We start from the raw sequence: 23,218 nt of genomic DNA, 5'->3' as shown, positions 1-23,218 counted from the left end.
GAGGCCAGACAGGATGCCCATGGTTTGTCAGAGGTGCCAGTGTCCTGGGTGGAGCTCCCAGCACTTGGCTGATGTTCCAGCACCTGTGCATTTCAGGAGGCACCAGAGCTGACCAACCCCTGTGTCTATACACCCCGACATGCCACAGGCATTGTGTGCGGAAGGTGCTTGTACACTGTCCTCATTGTTGACATATAGAGAGACCTTTGTAACTGGACCAGGAGTAGCCAGAGGACCCTGGAAATGGTTGTTGGTTTAGCTCTTCTTTTACTGGATTCTGCTGTAATTCACTGTTGGGAGTTGAGCAATGTTTTAGAAATGTGCTCCGCACTCCCACATTCTTTCCCCCAGAAAAGCAAACAGGTCAACAACCCCATGTTGAAATGCTCCCAATGGATACCTGCTTGGACTTCGAGCAGAGTCCTGTTTATTATGTGGGAAGAAGGTAAACATAGGTGACTGTAGGAACATAAATGAGGACCAAGTGGTGAGGCAGGGAGAGCAGAGGCAGGAGAGGTCAGAGACTGGAGGCTGTCTTAGCAAAAACGATCCCTCCACTACCAGAGAAGCCTTCAGCCATGAAGCTAATCACCATCCTGCTCCTCTGCTCCAGGCTCCTGCCAAGTTTAGCTCAGGAAGAAGATGCCCAGAAAATTGACTGCAAGGACGAGTCTGTATTTCAGGCTGTGGATGCCGCTCTGAAGAAGTATAACTCTGGGCTACAAAGCGGCAACCAGTTTGTGTTGTACCGAGTGACTGAGGGCACCAAAACGGTGAGTGACAGCTTTTCTGTGGAACCACTTGTGGTTGGTGCTCTCAGGCACAGGGGTAGAGGGCTGGAGATGGCTGGTCCTTAGGCTTCCTGGCTGATCATGAGAACAGTATCCAGGAGGCAAGAGACCAATGTAGATGCTGTTTGAAAGGGACAGGCATGGTGGGAATCCAGCAACTCAGCTCCCAGCAGGAGAATGCACTGCCTCTGTGAACTCAGGCATCTCCCAGGCTTCAGTGAGACTTCCACACGGGGATGGACACAGGGAGTAAGAACAGAGTTGGCGTTGTTGCCTTGGACCAGGTACCTAGGAACTAGTGTGTGTGGCTGATTCTTTGAGGTTAATTAATGTTTCCATTAGTTCCTTAGTTTTGCTGGGCAGGAAGGTTGAGCCTGGGCGTCAAGTCGCTTTAGACTAACCACTTGCTGTGATGCTGACAATGAACTTAAACTTTTGATCTCCTGCCTCCATCTCCCTGGCTATGAGTACAGGCATGGGCTGCCCTGCCAGGTTTATGTGGTCCTGGGGAATCAAACTCAGGACTCTGTACATGCTGGGCAAGGACTTTCCCACCTAAGCTGCACCCTGATACACTTTGGCTAGTTTTTACCGCACGTTTATTTCCATGTGAGTACACACAGGTAGGAAACAAATGAAAGCAGGATGTATAAATTAGAGAAAAACATGATTATCAGGAGTGTTTTGTCATAAGTTACAGAACAGAGAGTGCTCAGAGTCTCAGGGGACTGGCTACTCTTGGGGAAAATCTGGGGTCAGTTCACAGTACACATGTTAGCTCCAGTTCTAGGGAATATGGTGTGTCTTCTAGCTGTCCTGAGAACCAGCAACCCATGTAGTATACAAACATACATGTGAGGTAACGTGTCATGCTCTTAAAATAAAAACAATATAGAATTAAAATTGAAAAAAAATTTTAAGTACATGTTTATTATAGAACATTAGGAAAATGACCCAGAGGACTGTTTAAAAGACACAAACCCCACACTACACATGACAAAGGCCTGAGAACATGCAAATCCTCCAGGCTGGAGAGGATGTTCCTGGAGAATCACTTCTGAAAAGTTCTCAAATATTTAAATCCAGAGTGAAGGAGTGACCTGGCATGATAGGGTCAGAAAGTCAGAAAGACAAGGGCAGTAAACAAGGCAGCGAGTAGGTCATAGCAGTCACCCCTCGATGGCCACTGGAGAGCGATGTGTATACACACACAGAATCAGGTCAAAAACCTAGGGAGCCGCCAGTGCCCACGTATCTGAGGCCCCCGAAGAATGCCATAAAAAGGATGTATGACATCCATTATACATCTGTCTCAAGAACAGCACATTTCCAAAATTATGCCATGTCTTTAGAAGGGAACCGGTTTAACCAGTACAGACAGGAGGAGGAGCTCAGACCATGCTGTGCTCACAGGCATTGAAGGCATCCATTTTAGTTTTGTGGCTTCAAGAACATCTTCTTAGTTTTAATGGTCCTTATATTTCCGTTTTCATCTTCTTCGTAATTGGTGTGGTCCCTTTTCTTGGCAAACTTTTCCAATTGTTCCCACCAAAGCCTCAGATCTTCTTGCCATTTCTTCATCGGACACATCGACCTCCACTGCCTCCTCTTCTTCTGCCACTGCTCTGTTCTTAGAATTCATCTGAAGCATTAACTTCTCAACTTCAGGATTAAACCCTCTGAATGACATCCTTCCGCAAAGAAGATCTTCACATAGGGAGAAGCTCTGCTCTTTTACGATGAAGCTCCTGAAGTGGACAAGTTAGTGCTTCCGCAAGACATCTGCTCTCAGCGCTTCTTAGTCTTTCCTTTTCTTCTCCAACTACATGCTGTTTGGTTGGCCATGTTGTTGTTCTTTTTATATTTGTGACTTTATCTGGTCCCTCTGGGATAGTGACCTGTTCTCCCAGGAACCATCCCCCACACCCCTGTTCACACTGTCCCTAGGCTTCTCCTCTGTGCTAACCATCCCCCACACCCCTGTTGTTCACACTGTCCCTAGGCTCCTCCTCTGTTGAAAATGTTTTTAAAAGATAAATAATATAGTACATTTTACTTTAAAAGAATCTTTCTTTGGATTGGTGAAGTTGTTTCAACATAAAAACCATCCAATCCTTTGACATTGTGAGGAAGAAAGAAAGCCCTGAGGCACACAGACATGTTTGACTCAGAGGTGAAATGAAGCCTTTGTTTCTCACTGCAGCATAGCCTGCAGCCTGCTTCTCCCACTCTGGGCCACAGTCCCCTAGTGTCTCCATTGACTGATGGATGAGGACCATGGGAGTTTGTTGTACAATGTCCCCTCAGCTCCTTTCCACTCAACTATCCATCCCTGGGCATGTGGTTTCTGAAACAGGCCTCATCTGTAGCTCTCCTTGAACTGAAGGTCCTCCTGTCTCGGTCACCATGTGTGCTACTGGGATGACAGGCTTTGTCCTATGCCCAGATGCAAACAGATGTGTTGAACTCATATGTATACATGTAATCCAGGGTCTACATAAAAGAGGGCAGGGATAATATAAGGATATAGCTTTGAAATCACTAAAGATGTAAGCAAACTACGAACATTCTTCCAAGGAGTATTCATACAAATGTAAACATTTATATCTTAATAAACATGACTCCCCTGGAGTAAGATTATGATTTCTATGTGTAATGTGTCAGGGTCCACACACTTGCTGCTGAGTCCCTTGAGTGACTCCCTTGTCACCTTTGCTTTTCTCAGGATGGCTCTGAAACATTTTATTCCTTCAAGTACCAAATCAAGGAGGGCAACTGCCCTGTTGGGAGTGGCCTTGCGTGGCAGGACTGCCACCTCAAGAATGGAGAGGAAGCGGTAAGTTTGCTCTGTCTACAGAAAAAGCCCAGTGCCCCACAGAACCCTAGGCTGCTATAAAACTCAAATGAGACTGGTAGACGGATAGATCAAGTATGAACTTGTATCCAGCATGAGGCACCACTGATGACTTGGTTCCTGGACACTTGTTTAGGGTCATCTGTCACCTCAGACATTCATCAGATGTTCATTGTGACAAAATTCAAAGTATTTTTAGCCATTCTCAGTGTCACCTGCGTCTACTCCAGTCTACCTGTCACTCAGTGATCCTTGGCCAGTCCTGTCCTGTCCCAGCCTCCAACTGCTGGTGACTCATGTCCTGCTCCTAGCTTAGGTTACATCACCCCTGTCAGCCTTTGATGTCCTGTGCCTAGAGCTCTCACTAAGCTGGTGCTTTCCAGTTCCATCCATGTTGGAAGGATCAAGGTTTAATTGTTTCTACCTGAATGGTATTCTAGTCTGCATATACACCCACAGGCTTGCCCACTCCTCAGGTACCAGTCATGATTAATTACAAAGAAATGATATATATTAAAAAGTCTGTCCATACAGGATTTACATCAACCTTTTAATACATAGGAAAATTAGGATAGCATATGTGTGTTCTTGAGAAGAAAGAAAAGTTGGGAATGTGTCAATCATTAAACAGGCCTGTGTCTACTCACTAGAATTTTGGTTGTAAACAACCAAAGCTTATAAATCAGACCCTAGGGAGACAACAAAAAGATGTTTGGGCTGAGTTCAAGGTCTAGTGAAGGAAGAATATGGGAGTTCCCCTCTATTGGGCCTCAGTACAAACCTTGACTTAGCAGCTCAGCCTCCCTCAGTAGGTCCTTTATCCTGTTAAAATGAGACAATGTTGATGACACTGGCCATGGGAGGCTGAAACCACACACAAAGTGCTGTTAACAATAAGCATCTTAAAGAAACTCTGGATTGAGCACCAGATGCTCGCCTTGCACTGGTGAGAGGGGTTATCTGCCTGAGAAGCAAGCCTGTCTTCCCACAGGCTAGGATTCCCCTCTTAGCCAGGATGTCAGCATCCCCCACAGGTCTGTTTAAGCACTGTGCTCATTCATACTGTAACAGAGCACTGTGTTCCAGCTCAGGAGACAGGACTGCCACTCTGCCTCTGTCCTCTGTGAGCTTGTGTGGCAACTGCTGTGCCCTGCAGTCAGTCTCTCAGAGATACAGGGACACATCAGGGTGAGCTCTAGCTTCACTCAATGACTTCTGATACTCTGGACGGTGAGCAAAAGTGAAGGCCATGTCAAAAGTATTCAACAGTGCTCACCCCTAAGAGTGGACAGCCACTGTGTAAGCACCTACTGTGTGCTGCCCCGTTAGGCACTCTGACTTTCCACAGCAACCTCTTAAGTACACGGAGTGCTGTTTCTATAAGGTGGGTAAACTGAGGCAGGGTGAGGCACCATGGCAGCAGGAACAACTCACAGTCCGCAGTGTGAATGTGGGATGTCCATAGATGTTCTACTGAAGTTTATGTAAAGGAAAGGCACCCACTGAAACTGAGGGAATCAAAGAGGAAGCTCATCCCATTGGTCCTGAGTCATGGCATCCATCTTGGTGGCAAAGAGCCCCACATCAGCGCTCAAGTTTAGAGACCTTACTCTGCCTGTTCCCTGACCTGTGAGGATCAGTGCTGTGGAAACAGTCACCAGGTCTCACGAGTTAGTTAATGAGCTGGAAAGTTACTGAGTGGTTAGGAGTGTTTGCTGCTCTTCAGAAGTTCTGGGTTGGGTTTCTGGACCCAGATGTGCACCTAGAACCCTCTGTAATTCTAGGTCCATAGCTTCTGCTGCTGTGCTCTGGGCTTTGCAGCCACCAGGCACACACACACACACACACACACACACACACAGAGAGAGAGAGAGAGAGAGAGAGAGAGAGAGAGAGAGAGAGAGAGAGAGAGGAAAACCATTCAGAAGCATAGAACAAGTAAATGTAAGGAAAACCAAACCAAAACTTTTATTAGAAAAAAAACTTTTCTTATTTTTTTAAACCACATTTATTCATAGCATTAGGTTAGTGTCTCTGTGAGAAATAAATATTAGATCAAACGGACTTTTTGTTTTCTCTTAGGCCACTGGGAAATGCACAGCAACTGTGGAGAAGAAAGAGAATATGTTCTCCGTAGCCAACCAGACCTGCAATATTACTCCAGGTTGGTGACACATCTTGGGACCTGCCTGTTGAGGGCAGTAGTTAGGAACCTGTGGGATTGTGGAATGTTTATATTAATCATTCGTATGTACCAAGAACACCCCCAGACCAGTCTGCTTCACCCTCCCAGAAGGTGGCAATGGCATCTTTAGTGTTGGAATTGGGGTAGATGTTGGGCAGAAAAACACTACAGCAAGTTCTTGGATTGGGCCAGGCGTCTGTCAATTATTTCCTAAGACCTATCCTAACTCCCTGTGCTATGTCAGCAGGGATGGGTGGAGGTTGGGATTTGGGGTTGGCTGGGGCATCATGAATCTGCTTCCTTCCTACACAGCATCCTACATGGAGCAACGTGTGGGCTTTGAGGTGTGCCCTGCTCTGGAATCACTCTTTCTGTGTTGTAGAAATTATTTAATCATGTCTCAGCAGAGCTTATCAGCGCCCATCAGCAATGAACAGTTCTATTCCTACTTCAAACCATCTGTATAGAAATATGCAACATGGAAGTCACCCAGTTACCCAGGAAAAGAATGGCACCCATCTCACTCTCCCCTCCCTGAAAACTGCTCTCTTCTTCTCCATGCTGTCTTAAATAAGAGCTGGCTGGTGGGGGAAATTCCACCCCCATCATCTCCACAGCTCCTGTGGCCTTCACCTCTTTTGATCAGTAAGACTCCATTCCTTCCCATTAAATTCTCCACAGTTGCTGAATTGTCCAGAGCCCTGATTCAACCTCTTCTGCAAGAAGAGAAGAGAAAACTGTTCCTAAGGTTTCTGACAGCAGTAGAGATGCCATATGTCACACAGTCCTGAAGAGAGCTTGTCTGAGGGGTTGTATATCAGCAGCACGGCCCAAAACTTAGTCTACTGACTAGATCATAACTATTGTGTTAATAAGCTTTTGGCTACTGTAACAGATTACCAGAATTGGACTTTGCAGCACAGTTAAGATATAACTACATCCAAGTATGGTGCACACCTGTAAATCCCACACTGGGGAGATTGAGGCAGGAGGAAGATTGATTCTTTACATTCATTCTCAAGTACAGAGAAAGCTGGGGCTTATCCTGGGATACATGAGGCCTTGTCTCAAAAGGAAAGAGGGGAGCAGGGAGGGAAAAAGAGTTAGGGGTAAGAGGAGAGATCAAGGGCAGTAGGTACCCAGGACCTGTGCTCCCAAGAGGTAAGGAAGCCTTGATCCTGGGGTGGCATCTTTGCCCACCATACCTCTCTCTCTCTCCTCTCTCTCCTCTCTCTCTCTCTCTCTCTCCCTCTCTCTCTCTCTCTGTCTCTCTCTGTCTCTCTCTCTCTGTCTCTCTCTGTCTCTCTCTCCCTCTCTCTCTCTGTCTCTCTCTCTGTCTCTCTGTCTCTCTGTCTCTCTCTGTGTGTCTCTCTCTCTGTCTCTCTCTCTCTGTCTCTCTCTCTCTGTCTCTCTCTGTCTCTCTCTCTCCCTCTCTCTCTCTGTCTCTCTCTGTGTCTTTCTCTGTCTCTCTCTCTCTCTGTCTCTCTCTCTGTGTGTGTCTGTCTCTCTCTCTCTCCCTCTCTCTCTGTCTCTCTCTCTCTCTGTCTCTCTCTCTGTCTCTCTCTGTCTCTCTCTCTGTCTCTCTCTCTCCCTCTCACTCTCTCTCTCTGTCTCTCTCTCTGTCTCTCTCTCTGTCTGTCTGTCTCTCTCTCTCCCTCTCTCTCTGTCTCTCTCTCTCTATCTCTCTCTCTCTGTGTCTCTCTCTGTCTGTCTCTCTCTCTCTCTCTCTCTCTCTCTCTCTCTCTCTCTCTCTGCAGCTATCCTTTGTCAGCCAGAGCTCTCACCTTGGTAATTTAATATAAAAACCTATAATATTATTTGAAATCACTTTATTGCAAACCATTCAGTGGTTCCTCATTTCACATCAGTATATTCTTCACTTCGGAGAGCCTACGGGAATCCTAAAATCCTATGTAAATATATGTGATTATTTGCATTTACCTGGGTGAGGCTGCAACTCTCCTCAGATTTGACAAATAATTTGCGAGCTTTGGGCATAGATAGTGATTCTAAACAGGGTCAGTATCCCCTGTCTGGAGCACAACCGTCTCTCTGACTGTCCCTAATTCAGACTGGCCCTCGGTGTGTCCTACTGGACACTCTGGCAAACTGAACAGTTGCCACCTCCCACACTACTGGTGCTTTCCCATTCTGGTTTGTCAGCACCATCTGCTGCTTCATCCTGTCCCCTGGAGTCACCCCCACAAATCTTGCTGAAGCCCCTTGCCATCATCTTCCTTCTGGCTCAGCATACTCAGCTTTTCCAAAGATGTCGTTCCTTGGGCCATTCTGACCGGCTGTCTGTCCTAGCTCTTGCCCGTCCCATGACATGATCTGTCTACAGTCTGTCCTTTCTCCCTCACTGCTGTCATCCCTTCACATGTGACACATATGTCTCTCTATAACCTAACTCAGCACCTGCCAGGGGACATTGAGGACAGTGAAACTCAGGAAAGGCTTCTCTGGGGCTGACTAATGAGAAAGCCTCTTGCCTTGTATCACATGAAAACAGAGAAGAATCCTTTCTGGCCAGCACACTACCTCATGCTGACTTGTGGTAGATGACAAAACACTGAACATAGACCTTAACAAGTTTAACAACATTGTGTGACATGAAAAAAAAAAAAAGGAAAGACAATCTTATTTGTGGGCAGGAGGTCTCTTCTCTGGGAGCCAAAGCATTAGAATGAATTTGTTGGGGTCGATGACAAGCAATATGTCAGATGGAGTTATGTTTCAGGGAGCTCTCATTAACCTTGAAAAATAATGATGCATCTGTAATGTCTTCCCCTTTATAAACTGGTTAGTGTGTTAGTGTATTACTGTGATCATGAAAATGCTTTAAAATAGGGTGCTAATGATGTACCTCAGCTAAATCCACCACTGTAAGGGCATTGGGAACTGGGAAAATGTAGCTGATAAATGAGGCAGACTACAGTCTCATGAACTAACAAACTTTATTCAGAGCTTCAGAGAATGTGTACTCTGAGGGTTATGAAAGGTTGGTTCAATGAGGTTTTTATGAGGTCAAGCTATATACAATCACAGGTATAAGGCACATGTGACAAGTAAGTTTTTCCTTAAAGTCATTGTGATGGTTATTCCTGGTTGTCAACTTGACTACATCTGGAATGAACAATCCAGAAATGGAGGGCACACGTATGATCCAGAACTTGAGGAGGGAAGTCACAGGATTCTGACCTGGATCTTGGCATAGAGATCTTTAGGCACAGTGGCCATGAAAAGCTTAGGTACAAGCACCATAGCGCAAACCTCTAACCCCAGGAGACTGAGGCACGCAGATCTCTGAGTTCAAGGTCAGGCTGGGACAAAGCCAGTTCCAGATCCAAGCGTGATGGTTCACACTTTTAATGTGAGCCACATCTTCTGCTGGAGGCCTACATAAGGACACTGGAAGAAGGAAAGCTCACTGTTTCCTTGCCAGCACATCTGTTAGAACCTACCTCTCCTAGATTCCAGCTTATGCAGAAGACCAGGTGAGACAACTAGACTCATGGACCAAGCAACTGATAGACTTTTGGACTTTCATTCACAGCTGTCCATTGTTGGGTTAGTTGGACTACAGGCTAAAAATCATGACAATGAATTCCCTTAATATATAAAGACATTCTCTGTGACTCTAAAGAACCCTAATTAATACAGTCATATGAAGGAGAGTTTAAAGACTGAATTGAATAGCATCAGCAGACAATGAATAGTCTGAAGTAAACTCATTCCTATCCCAACCATCTGGGAGGGGCACAAACCCTCGTGCCAAGAATAATTCTGTGCTTTCAAGAAAATGAGTTCACAAGACTCTTTCCTGTCATGTATTCTTGACGTGTGCTCACAAGCACTCCAAATTCTCCTCACACAACTTCCTTCTTGAACATGTTCTGAGAAGCTAGAAGGCCTGTGTGTGATCCCCTCAGTCCATTCAGCAGGCATAGAGGCCTCTGGAGAAAAGCAGAGGAAGGAGGGTCAGCACTCGAGGCCAGCCTTAACTGCACACACAGTTCCAGACCAACCTTGGATATATGAGACCCCGTCAAAAATCGAAATCAATAGTAGAGCATAAAATAACCATTCCTAATACTCTGCATCTTTGCCTCTAACTGTACAGGACTCTTAAATTCTCATTAACTTCAACTAATGCAGAAGCCACAGGAGAGTCAGTTCTTTGGGATCTTTCTATGTTATGGGTTTAGAACCATGAATATGTGTTTTCAGTTGTTAATATTAACTCTTTGTCTGCCCTTAATCAAGGCACGGGCCCCACGATGACAGATCAGTTACGATGTTTGGGTTGTATGAGCCCTATAATGACGGATAGCCCAGACCTGGAGCCTGTTCTGAGACACGCCATCGAACACTTCAACAACAACACAGATCATACCCACCTCTTTGCTCTCAGAGAAGTAAAAAGTGCCTACCAACAGGTTTGTTTTTCAGTTCTTCATGGCATGTGATGTTGTAGTGCCGGGGAAATGTTAATAGAGCCCGCAGAAAACAGACAGGAGCCGGTCTGATGCAACTCACAGCAGGGTCTTTATTTTATTTGAGCTAGCTCTGCCAGGAAGGTTTTAGTGGTGGGGGAGGTAAGGGTATCTGGATAAGGCTTTCTGGTAAGCCACAGGCAAGGGAGTATGTGTGCAAGTATCTAATTGGAAAGATACTGTGGCCTTTAACATAATTGGCTAGTGCTGGAAATCATATCATAAACTTAATTTTTGATCTTTTCTGCATTAGTAGTAGTTAGGAGGGGTGGTTGTAACCTGGGGGCGTGGTTTGTTGGTGGAATAAGCTGCAGACACGGATCTTGTTGAGGAGTAGCCTAGCGACTGGAGCTAGGCCCATGTTTAGTCTGTGGGCACCTTAGAAACTAGTGCTAAGTACCAGCCCCTTAGTTTACCTGAGTTTAAACTCAGCTTCTCTGAAATGGAGAATAAACTTAAAGGATTTGGCATTTCAATATGGTAAAAAATCTGTTAGATTGGCATTTTGTCACCTAAAATGAACCACTGGCCTAAAGGAACCTGTCTGGCCACATGCTGGCATGGTACTGGAGTGTGCTGTGTTTCCATGAGAATAACTCTTAAGGCAAGAAATTTCTCAGGGTCCAAGTGAGTTGTGAGACACATGAGAAGGAAAGGAAAACTCTCACATCCCATTCCCTCATCATCACATGTTTTCTTCCCAGAAATGAAAAAATGAATGACATTCTGGCTTTAATGTTTTACCAAATCTATATTTTTATCTTCCTGCCATTAATTTAAAATGACATTGAAATATTAAATTGTTTGAAACAAGTGGAAAAGACTTTTTAGTCACGCCCTAAATTATAAATTATACTGCCCACTTTCTCCTGGTGGTATGCAGTAGAAATGTCTAATAATCTGATCATTTATTTATTTGTTGTTTTTAATTTGAGGCAGAGTCTCTACACAGTTCTGGTTGCCTTGGAACTCACTCTGTAAACCAGGCTGGCCTCAAACTCACTGAGATCTTTCTACTTCTGCCTCTGATGCTGGGATTAAAGGCTTTGACCACCAGGCTTTGCTTGGAATCAGATCTTTTTATTGGCTCCTTTATCAAGGCTTTTCTGAGATCTCAGTTTGGAAAGTAACAATCTCTACTCTCAGTTCAGCTTGCTGCTGTGTGAGATGTGGACTTTACCCACCTGTGTTCATGTCTAGCAGTCAGTCAGCATCGGGACGGCTGTGAACACGGACACAGATGTGTGAAGGGCCTGCCAAGAACAAAGTAGGAGAATCTCAGTACCTGGTGACCTGCAACCAGAGGTCCCACCAGGAAAGGCCACTCCATTCCACATTGCTGCTAGCTGAGAGTCATATTGCTTCACAAACCTGAGCGATACATGCATTCTTGACAACCCGGGAAAGTGGGAAAGAAAGATTGTGGGGTCTTCAAGGTTAAATCAATCAATCAATCAATCAATCAATCATTTGCAGTTACTTAGAAGTGACCATGGAAGTGTGTGTATATGTGTGTGTGTGTGTGTGTGTGTGTGTGTGCGCGCGTGTGTGTGAAAATACTCAATATACACTCACTGATACTACACCTACTAATAATAAAGGTTTGTATTTCTTGAGCACTTATATACAGTTCGGTGTTTAAAGACATTTATAGCTTTTGCCCACTGTGAATAATGTTCGAGTACTCACTCAACCTAAACCATTTCAGGTGGTGGCTGGCCTCAATTTTGACATTACCTACACAGTTGTGCAAACCAATTGTTCAAAGGAGCGTTTTCCTTCCCTCAGTGGAGACTGTGTGTCCCTTCCCAGTGGGGTAAGTAGCAGACGTTTAATGGTAGTCTTTCACAGTTTGCTGACAGTGTTTCCAGGACTGTGAAGCTCTGTGACTTGACAGCGAGATGTCATTTAGTGGAAGGGAAACTGTGAACAGAGTCAGTCAAATATAGAAGGTAAAGTAATATAAATATAAAAGTGATAGAAAACAAATGTGTTGTGATTCAGAACACTGTTAACCTTCAGGAAGAGTTGTGGGTGCTTTGTTCTGATTTTCATACCTTTAGGGATTTGTTCAATATTCTTCTCAAATGTTCTAGCTAATTATACATTGATTTGTAGCTGTTGAAGGATCATAAACCTCTCTATCAAGAAACACACAAAATGAAAGGAAGCATCTGTGAATCTTCTGCTCTTTAAGGGCTGAGTTTGAACATCATGTTCAGAGCTGGAGAGATGGCTCAGTGGTGAAGAGCACTGGCTGCTCTTACAGAGCTCTTGCTCAATTCCTAGCAGCCACATAGTGGCTCACAACCATCTGAAATGGGATCCAGTACCCTCTTTTGCTGTGTCTGAAGACAACTACAGTTTGCTCATATAAATACAATAAATAAATCAATAAAATAGAAATCATGTTCTAACTCCCAGCACTCAACACCAAAAGACAGAGCACGTCTCCAATGGTAAAGGATTGAACAGACGCTTCCAGACTTACAGGAAGCCAATAAGCACATGAGGAAACCCACAGGACCACCAGCCACCAGGAAATGCAAATGGAAACAGACGGGACACAACCCCTCCCCCAGGGATTCCACATATCCCCTTCCTCTTTTTAGTGGGTGGGGAGAAAGGAGAGTTGTGGAAAATTTCTGGTAACTTTATTTTTCTTTAATTTTTTTGGATTTATTTATTTACTTACTTAAACTATCTGAGCTTTTTATCTTCATGTATACGCGATGGACTATGTACATACACTGTCTGCAGAGGATGGAGAGAACACAAGATCCCTTGGGACTGAGTTAGTATGTGGTTGTGAGCTGCCATGGGGTTGCTGGGAATCAAACCCTGGTCCTCCATAAGAGCGGTCAGTGATCTGAACCTCTGAGCCGTTTCCCCAGTCCTGTGACTATTTTACACCCTCTACTTTTCTTTTCACATAAGAACTTTCCTCATCTTTAGAAATCTTGGTAAACTTTGAAAATGACTCTGTAATACATTCCAAAAGGACAGCATGGGTTGTTTTTACCACAGCACTTCTACCTTTGGGTTCTTGGGTTATTTATATTTTTATATAACCACTAATTTAGGAAACATTTTTGAAAATAAAATTATTTTTGTATTTGGTACTTTGTTCTTCAGAATAGGGCCTCAGTTTTATAAGTGATAAACATAATTATTAAAATCTTTAACTTCATTGACTCATTGGCTGTTTGCTTAAGTAAATAATTGAAATTTTATTGCATTAAAATTCAGTATCTTATACCTAAGTATATTTTAGTTTCTCAAACAGTAATTGAGGTAATGTGTTTATTGTGCTGAAATACTTTCATAAGGATGTTAGAAGCCTATGGGTTGAATGTATAATGAGTAATTATATTCTTTGCCAATTCTTTTCTTTGTGTGTGGTATATGCATGTATGTATATGTCTGTGTGGGAGAGCTCCCCTGTGCAGATCCATGTGAAGGCCACATGCTCAGCTGCCTTTAAACCAAACAACGCATAAACTGAAGGCAGGGAAGAGATATCTCAGTCAGTAAAGGCCTTGTCTTTGGATCTCCCTCTCTCATGCAGACATTTATAACCCAAGCACCAGGGAGACGGAGACAGGACTCCTGGGCTCACGTGACACCAGGCCCCTGTCCATGAGCTCAGGATTCAGTGAGGTCCCGTCCTACTTAGCTTTGCTGTGCAGTGGGCAGTGCTCCTCCCTCCTTCCCATGGTGATCATGGCTCTCCGTGCTCCTCAATTCCTCCTTTCTTTCAGCTCTTATTCCTTCTCCCTGTTCCTAATGCAATGACTTGTAACTTAGACATACTGTCTTGTACTTTGCTAGTTGTTTGCCCTGACAGTGACTTCTGTTTGTAACTCTGAACCACCAGGATGATGGTGAGTGTAAGGGTAACGTCTACGTGGATCTGGATAACAACATTGCCGACTTCTCGCAGAGCTGTGACGTCTATCCAGGTGAGAAAGCAGACATGGACACACGGGAAGCAGGGGGCCTCCTTCTTACATAGCTGCACTGTCTGTAGGTGGCCAAGGCAGCAGGGTGACTGAAGGAACACTGTGGCTTCCCCAGACAAGGTAGCCTTCAGGGACAGTGGCAGCTGCCTTTCCTTTTATACAAATTGTCCAAAATCTGGTGTTTTGAGTTGGAGAGAATTGCATCTTGTCTGTAACCACATGCAATGGAGTCCTTCCAGGTAAAAAACTCGGGGCACTTTTGGGAAAGCTCAAAGTCAGTCAGCATTTCTAATAAAGCAGCTGACGTCACTCACGCTGACAAACAGCTGTGAATGTGTCATGTTAAAGAACATCACTGTGCACCTGTCATGAGGAGCACCACTGTGCACCTGTCATGAGGAGCACCACTGTGCACCTGTCATGAGGAGCACCACTGTGCACCTGTCATGAGGAGTACCTCTGTGCACAGACCATGAGAAGCACCATTGGCACTGCCTGTTCGGGGAGCCATGGACTCCAAGCTGTCAATTGGAGAGTTGTTGTTTTATGTTCACAATCACTTTTCTCAAAGTTAAACATTTCTCTATAGTTTCTGTCAAAAATGGGAAACTTTAAACTGGGCATGGCAGTTCAAAACTGTATCCATGTCAGTTAGGAAACTGAAGCAGGGACATCAGAAGTTCTAAATCAACCGCTACAAGCAGCATTTAAGACTGGCTTGGGACACAGAAGTCCCTGTTTCAGGCAGTTACAGCATATGGGTCAACACGGGCAAACATGCTTTCCTAAATGTGAGGTGGAGGAGGACACAGAGTAGCCGTGACTGTCACATGGGCCACCTTCCCTAACTCCTGTTGTTTACTTTGCACCCTGCATGAATGAGGAAGCAGGGGTTGTGTGTGACAAGGGACATGCTAGTCTCCTCTTTGGGTGTACCTGCTGACTGTGAATCTGATTTTCTTCAGGAGATGAGTTGACAGAACTACTTCCCAAGAATTGCCCTGGCTGCCCCAAGAACATCCCTGTAGACAGCCCGGAGCTGAAGGAAGCACTTGGTCATTCCATCACACAGCTAAATGCAGAGATTAACCACATTTTCTATTTCACGATCGACACCGTGAAAAAGGCCACATCACAGGTTTGTAAATAGAAAAATCCAAGCAGCCTATGTGAAGATGTGTTGGTAATATGTCCCTTGATACCGGCTCTGGTTGGGAAACAGTTCTAGGTAACAGGATGCGCTGGTTTAAAACCCAAGTCTTAGCTCAACTCTGCTGTGTGCTTGAGTGTCCGGGGAAGGATCAGTAAAAGGCTCTGCTTTGCTGGGCAGTGCTGGCTCGTGATGTTAATGGCAGCACTGGAAGACAGAGGCAGGTGGATCTCTGAGTTAAGGCCAGCCTGGTCTACACTGAGAAAGCTTGTCTCAAAACCAAAGACAGGAAGGAAATAAAAGCTGTGCTTTCTACCTGAAAATGACTGAGGCAAGGCTCAAGCTAGGTAATGTATAATGAAACACATCCAACTCCAACAGTGTTTAAATACTAGGAACCACTGTGTAATTAGCAAAATTCAGGCAATGAAAAGCGTGGGTTTCATTCTTTGACAGTGAAGTCTCATCTCACATAGGAACACGTGTCTTAATACACATACATACACACACAGAGACCACACACACACACACACACACACACACACACACACACACACACAGCCTTCCCTCTCATTGCCATTTTCTGCCCCCTCTGCCGCGGACACCCTCATTTCTTACAATTCTATCTCTAGGGATTCAACTCAACCCTGTCAATCAAGTCTGTTTTCTTTCACCTGAGGTCAGAGCATCAGCTCTGTCATCAGCTCTACCCTTGGTGACCTTGTGTGGCTATTAAAGTCTCACCCCATGTGGCACCATCTCTACAATGAGTAACTAGATCAGAAAAGCCCAAATCCCCAGCAGCTCCTGTATCTATGACCAGAGTGTTAAAGGACAGATTCCTACTCTAGAGACTGGCTTCCAAGACTGTGGGGTAAACAATAAGTTGTAATGATAAAAGCAAGCCATTGGGAAAGCCAATACAATCTTCTAGAACTAGTAAGAAAATATTCACCTAAAAGTTCATGCTTTTGGCTTAGTTGTTGCATTTCTAGGAATCTAACAAGAGCCTTCATATGTGAGCATAGTCTTCCTCATTTCAATTATAACACAAAAGATGAGGTAAACTGTGCAGCTTCTCAGGAGGGCAAGTGATGGCTCAGATGATTAAGGTTTTAACACGGCTGATGGCCTGTATCCCATCCCTGGATGGGAGAAAACTGATTCCGTACTTGTCCTCTGACTTCCACGTGCAGGCGATGGCACTCACCCCCCCACACACACAAACACACAGAGGCATGCACACACACATACACACTCACTCACACACACACACACACACATGCACACACACACACCACACATGCACACACACACTCACTCACACACACTCACACACACACATGCACACACACTCACTCACACACACACATGCACACACTCACACACACACATGCACACACACACTCACTCACACACACACACAAACTCACACACACATGCACACACACACTCACACACACACATGCACACACACACTCACTCACACACACACACATGCACACACACACTCACTCACACACACATGCACACACACACTCACTCATACACACATGCACACACACACTCACTCACACACACATGCACATACTCACACACACACTCACTCACACACACACTCACTCACACACACACACACACACACACACACACACACACTCACTCACATACACATGCCCACTACTAATAACAAGATCCATACTATGGCAATGAGTAAGTGAAGCCAAGTGGATCCTGACTGTTGAATGTGAGGCAGAAATGTAAAGACATTTTCATAAAAATTGTTAGATGGGGGAGAATCTCCTGCTTTAGTAACTGCCTGTTAGTTTGATTTCGATGAGCTGGTTGACAGTTTCATTCCCTTGGTATTTAATTTCAGGAATTCTTTATTCCTTCTGGATATCAGCTGTTGTCTGGAGTGGAGCTGGGAAGGGTTTATCTGAACGTGTGGGCTATGGGTACATCCTTTGCTGTATAGAAACTTTGTATTTTTATGCTGTCCCATCTGTGGTTACCTGGGACAGGTTCCTGACTGGGATGTTGGTCTTCGTGTTGTTTCTGTCCCAGTCGCAGGCTGGCTGTGTCACTGTGGCTCTATAGTGAAGTTTGAGGTGAAGCATTAAAATACCTTCAGCACTGTCTTACTCCTAAAGACTGCTTTGGCCATTCGGTGTATTGTGGTTTCATATAACTTCATTTATTTTTTTAAGTTATGCCATATGACATGGGAATTTTTATAGGCATTGCATTAATTCTGTACATTAATATTGGTAGTATAGATATTTTAACACTATTAATTTTGTTTATCTAGGAACGTGGACTATATTTCCATTGTCTAGCACCTTCTGTAATTTTCTTTGACAATATCTAGAATTTTTTATTGTAAAAAACTTTATTGTAATGTTCTTTGAATTATTTGATTAGACATATTCTGACCCGTCCAGCAGGTCCAGTTATTCAGGGTCCGGAAGAGGCACTACCTGAGGGTCAAGGGGGTGGAGAGAGAAAGGAGACCAAGCAAGGTTCTGTTGTCAAGGTCTCATTTAATTGACACAGGTTCTTTCTTTTATACAAGGGGATGGAATGCGGGGTGAGCACACAGATAGAGGTATCTTGTCAGTTGTTAGCTAGGAGATTTAGGGCTTAACTGCCTTCACGGGACATCTGGGCACCATTGATTGCAGAGCCCCGGAGTTCACAGTCGTTAGCAGAGTTGTAACTTATCTTGTGTAGGCACCAAGGCCCTGGGATAAGTCCATGCTCTCACGTAGGGGGAATGGGGTGAGGAGATCATCTGGTGGGGATATCTGGTGCTTGCTCAGGCTAGAGCAGTTTGTGATTGAGGGGAGAGAGACATTCCGTGGTTGTTCTCAGAGTCTTCCTGTGCCGCCAGTCAGCGAAAGACTTTTGTCAAACAATCTCATGACTTTATGGCAGTCATCATAGAGCTGAGTATCTGTGGCTATACAGCCCAGAGTAACGTAGCCACACTGAGCTATACAGTCACAAAAACGGCCAGGCCCAAATCCAATACGGCTCCCTACAATATTCCTGACTATTTTTAAAAATATTTTTGAGAGATGATCTCATTATGATATCCAGACTGACCTGTAAGACAACATAAAAATTGTTTAAAGAAAATATTTTAAGTTTTTCCTCCCATACCTCAGATGGTGCTAAAATTTAAGCCCGTGAGTTATTTCGTAGGTGTGATTTGAAGCCTTTAAACATTAAAATAAATATGTGTATACAAACGTAAAAGTTTAGCTTGAATTTACTTTATTAGTGAAGGAAGCTGGCCAGATTATTATCTAGAAATCTTAGATATGTGTACAGATTTGGTATCAGATATGGGTATCTTGGGAAGTGTGACTTTTTAAATCACCAGTTTATAATTGAAACTTCAATATTCTAAATTTAAACTCACTAGAGTTAAAAAAAAAAAACTACAATCTGTTATAGAAATCCTCATTAACTATTTGTCTTATCCTATTAACTTTACAGGTTGTAGCTGGAATGAACTACGTTATTGACTTCATAGCCAGAGAAACCAAATGTCCCAAGAATGGTAACACAGAACTGACAGCAGATTGTGAGATCAACCACCTAGGCGTGAGTAGCGCTGTCCCTGGGTGATGCTCTAAGGGTCACTTGCTCATGTGCCTCATGACTAATGCTGACTCATATTCTCTTGTCTTCTGCTTTCATGATTAGCAAAGTCTTGACTGCAATGCTAAAGTGTACATGAGACCTTGGGAGAACAAAGTCTTCCCGACTGTCAAATGCCGACCATTAGAAGAGGTAGGATTTAAGTATTGTCAGCTTGTGGTTAGTTCTGTCTACTCCAAAAAGCAATATCTGGGTATTGAAAATGAATCATTGCTGAAATGAGCTGGGGAAGGGGCGACCGTCTTAATCCCACAGGAAGTACATTTCTATGCTGATCTTGAGTTTTGTGGCTGGAAAAGAAAACAGGTGACCTTCAGTCACTTGACTCATCGTCAGTGTTCCCTGGGAGGTCTGTGTCTGGTAGTGAGGAGAAGGCCAGGGCACTATCACTATCCACACAGCTCCCAGGCACACCGGAAGCCTGAGCACTACTGTGTGCTGTGCTCTGCTCTGTCCGTTGAAGCACTTTGTGAGAAGGATGGATTCACTGCCCTTCCACAGTTAATAAATACCAAACTGCCTTTTAAAGAGTCCTCTGGGGTCCACACGTGATTCAAATCTGAAAGGCAACACTTGGCATTGTCTTTTCAAATCTTTGGAGCTTTGTCACTTGCCAATGAGGGGACACTAACATTTGAAATGCTCTGAGGCTCCAGAGTGACTCACGTCACCAGGTCCCTCATCCCAGGATCTGCACAGCAAGCTCCTTGCACATTCTCATCAGTACTGGGGACCTTGGAAGTCAGGTGCCATGGTTTTTATTTGGCAGCAACGTGGACTTAGTGTGTAGAGTGTTGAGAGCAGGTCAAATCTGAGCCCACTCTTTCCACCATGAGCCCGACTGCTAAACGATGTTTGACTCTGAAGCCTGAGTTCTTCGGTCTCTGAAAACTGGTTTCGACTGTGGCCTTCCCACATTGGTAAACAGGGAGGTGGAGCATATCCAGAAAGCCACACATCATGCAAATTGTCACCTCTCTTTTTCTAACTGAGGTTCTTGTCATTTCTGCTCTATCTCTAACAGATTGTAAAAGGCTTTCCCCTCAGGCTGTGAGCAGGCCCTATGGTGGCAGAGCCTGACAAAGCTTGGCCATAAAGACCTTTAAAGACAATAACAACAGTCTTTGTGACAGAAATGGTATCAGGTATCAAACTGAGTACCGGAGAGATCATGAGCTTAACTATGAAGTTTTCTAAAAGAAGAAAAACTCTTAGCCTTAAAGGACTATTAAGAAAATAATCAGGGCAGGGCTGAGTCTATCACTCAGCGCTAAAGTACCTGCCCCTGCCTACACGTTCAAGGTTCTTAGTTCGACACCTAGAACCACAAACGAAGCCTACGCATTTCAAGAATAATAAATGAGAAGTATTGTTAACTAATTTTTCTGGGAAAGTATTATTGTATTTAAAAATCTGGGAGAGAATCCCCCTACTGTTTTACAGATAGCATCTTCAGGTTCTTAGTCTTTTTTTCTTTCATTGACACCATGGTACTCACATGATGCAATCATCTTAATATTTCTGTGTAGACAATGATGAGAAGACCTCCAGGCTTTTCACCTTTCCGGACAGTCAGAGTACAAGAAACAAAAAAAGGAACAACAGTAAGTCCACCCTACATTGCCGGGGTACAAGAAGAGAGGGATGCAGAAAATGAACACGGACCCACACACGGGCATGGTTGGTTGCATGGAAAGCAAACAAAGGATAAGAATCATCGTGGTCATAAGCATGGGCATGACCACAGCCATTGGCCCCCAAAGAGGCATGGTCTTGGCCATGGACACCAGAAACCACATGGCCTTGGCCATGGACATCAACTTAAACTTGATTATCTTAAACACCAAAGGGAAGACAGCTATGACCCAAGACATACAGTGGGACATGGTCACGGTCATAGTCATGGTCATGGTCATAGTCATGGCCATGGTCTTGGTCACTGTGATGGCCTTAGTCATGGTAAACACACAGAAAGACAAAAACAATGTAAAGCACAGTGACCAGAGAACAGAGCCTTTGACAAGCTCTTCTGAAGTCAGCACTACATCTGCACAGATACAGGAGAGCACAAGAGGGCCAACCTTGAACCCTCCACTAGCACAGCCAACTATTATCTCTCCTGGTTTTCAGGACTCAGATTTTATTGAGGCTGTGGTAGTTACCACACCACCATATGATACTGAGATCCATAATGATTTGATCTCTGATGTCTGTGTACAAGCCGATAGCCTTTCTTTTAAGCTGATATCTGGTTTTCCAAAATCCCTTCTGAGCCTGCCTCACACACCTTCTGAACCAATACTGAAAGAAGCTACCCAGAATCCACTGCTCTGATAAAGACAGGGCACCCAAGATGCACATTAGCATTTCTATACAGAACTGTGGCATGTGTGTCTAGAAAACAGAAAAATCAAGAGACTGAAAGTTGAATTGATGGATGGGAAAAAATACCAGCAAAACTTCCAGATGTCAGAGATAGAAAAGAAAACAGAGACAGGCTGACCAAAAAGAGAAAGAGAGCAGTTATGACTTAACTGTATGTTTTTCAATCAGGTTAATTGTAACCCTCACTGAATTAGCTTATCCTTGGGTTTCCTCTTCTTGGTGAGGGTGTTCCTCACCACTCTAACCACTAGCTAATCTCTGCCATAAGGCTTCAAGCAGGAGTTTTCTGTTAGTGTTGTTGAGCTTGGATCAAGCAACCCTAAGTTCTCAGGAGTTCAGAAAGTAGGAGAAAACTATTGAAGCAGGTTTAGTATGACAACCTTTTATTTCTTGTGACCAAGGCTGGTCATGATATTTCATGGAAACTTCATTCCTACCTTTTAGGTGCCATTTCCTAGCCTCACATTACAATTGCTCTTTTTTTTTTTTTTTTTTTTTGCTATGACCCTGAACAACATTGTCCTTGGAAAAAGAGAGAGGTTATTATCCATTGCCTTAGAATGTGAGGAAGGTGTGTGGTTTAAGACCCATGTTTTGCTTTTGCCTGGAAAAAGAAGATAAGACCTTTTGAACCCACTGATAAATCCTCCAGGCTCTATCACTGAGGGACTCTAGGTACATTCCCTGGTCACTAGACAAAAACATGAACCCCAGAAGTGAACCTGTAGGGAGGAGGGGCCCTGACAGATGTGGGAGGAGAACAGACAGTGTGGGATAAGAACAAGATATGTGTGTTTAAGGGACTCACTGCAGAGAGTCACCACGAAGTCTGTTTAGAGAAAGCTAAGGACCTGCACAATGCACTGAAGTGATGTGTAGGAATAAGAAATAAGGTGGTGGCTTTGTACAGCTACTCCAGCCTGTGTGTGTGAGTGTGTGTGTGTGTGTGTGTGTGTGTGTGTGAGTGTGTGTGAGTGTCTGTGTATGTGTGTATGTATGTGTTTATGCTCACACTGTGGGAAACTGCATCTGAGCTGAGTGTTCCTGTCACATCAGTCACTTTACCCAGTGACATCGGGGACATTCTCACCCTGTCACCGGCTGCACTGCTTTCAAAAGTTGAGCAGAAGCAGGAGATTAACAGCATTTTACTATATTACAGAGGCTCCTAATCTCGTGTGAGTACAAGGGCAGACTCTCAAAGGCAGGGGCAGAGCCAGCGCCTGAGCGTCAGGCAGCATCTTCACACGTGGCACAATAGCCCCAGCACTGACCCGAGTGGAAGGCCCAGAAGAATCCTGGACGTGTGTAACACGGAAGCATGTTTCTTCATCACCCTGATCCTGGGTGGAATAAAATTCACACTTGAGTTCACAGTGGTCTCCTTTCAGCCATCCCCATCTTGTAGCATGTTGAAGCTGCTCCAAAGGTTGTGTTTGGCCACAGAGGCTATAGTCCCTCTCTAGAACATTCTCTCTAAGGTAGACAGGAATCCTTAGATGCAACTTGCTTTGCACAGAGAGAGCACGGCTGCCCCAGGAAGGCTTAGAGAGTGTCACTTCTGTGGGATCTAAGAATGTGCTCTTTCTTCTTCCTGTCTCCTGCTCACCGAGACAACACTAGAATAGTTAGAGTTGTTTACCAGTGTTTCTAAAGTTGTGTAATTACCCAACAAGAAAATAATCTATGTCAACATGATGTTTACTAACATGTTATTATGAGAAAG

At 44.3% G+C, this 23,218-nt stretch overlaps 1 protein-coding gene across 1 annotated transcript; it reads left to right on the top strand.

Moving 5' to 3' along the window:
• Positions 1–578: 578 nt before the first annotated feature.
• On the top strand, positions 579–21,441 carry LOC308422910 (T-kininogen 1-like; the record flags this gene model as incomplete). The annotated part of the gene is made up of 11 exons (XM_080919535.1): positions 579–773; positions 3,517–3,627; positions 5,728–5,809; positions 10,097–10,269; positions 12,035–12,142; positions 14,204–14,288; positions 15,254–15,426; positions 18,943–19,050; positions 19,153–19,239; positions 20,637–20,711; positions 21,238–21,441. 11 exons carry the CDS (start codon positions 579–581, stop codon positions 21,439–21,441), a joined length of 1,401 nt encoding a protein of 466 aa, XP_080775661.1.
• Between the last annotated feature and the right edge of the window lie 1,777 nt (positions 21,442–23,218).

The sequence above is a fragment of the Micromys minutus genome, assembly GCF_963924665.1.
Source record: "Micromys minutus genome assembly, chromosome: 7".
In the NCBI taxonomy this organism is placed as follows: domain Eukaryota; kingdom Metazoa; phylum Chordata; class Mammalia; order Rodentia; family Muridae; genus Micromys; species Micromys minutus.
Note: the sequence above shows the minus strand (reverse complement) of the source record. Positions and strands in the feature narration are given on the sequence as shown.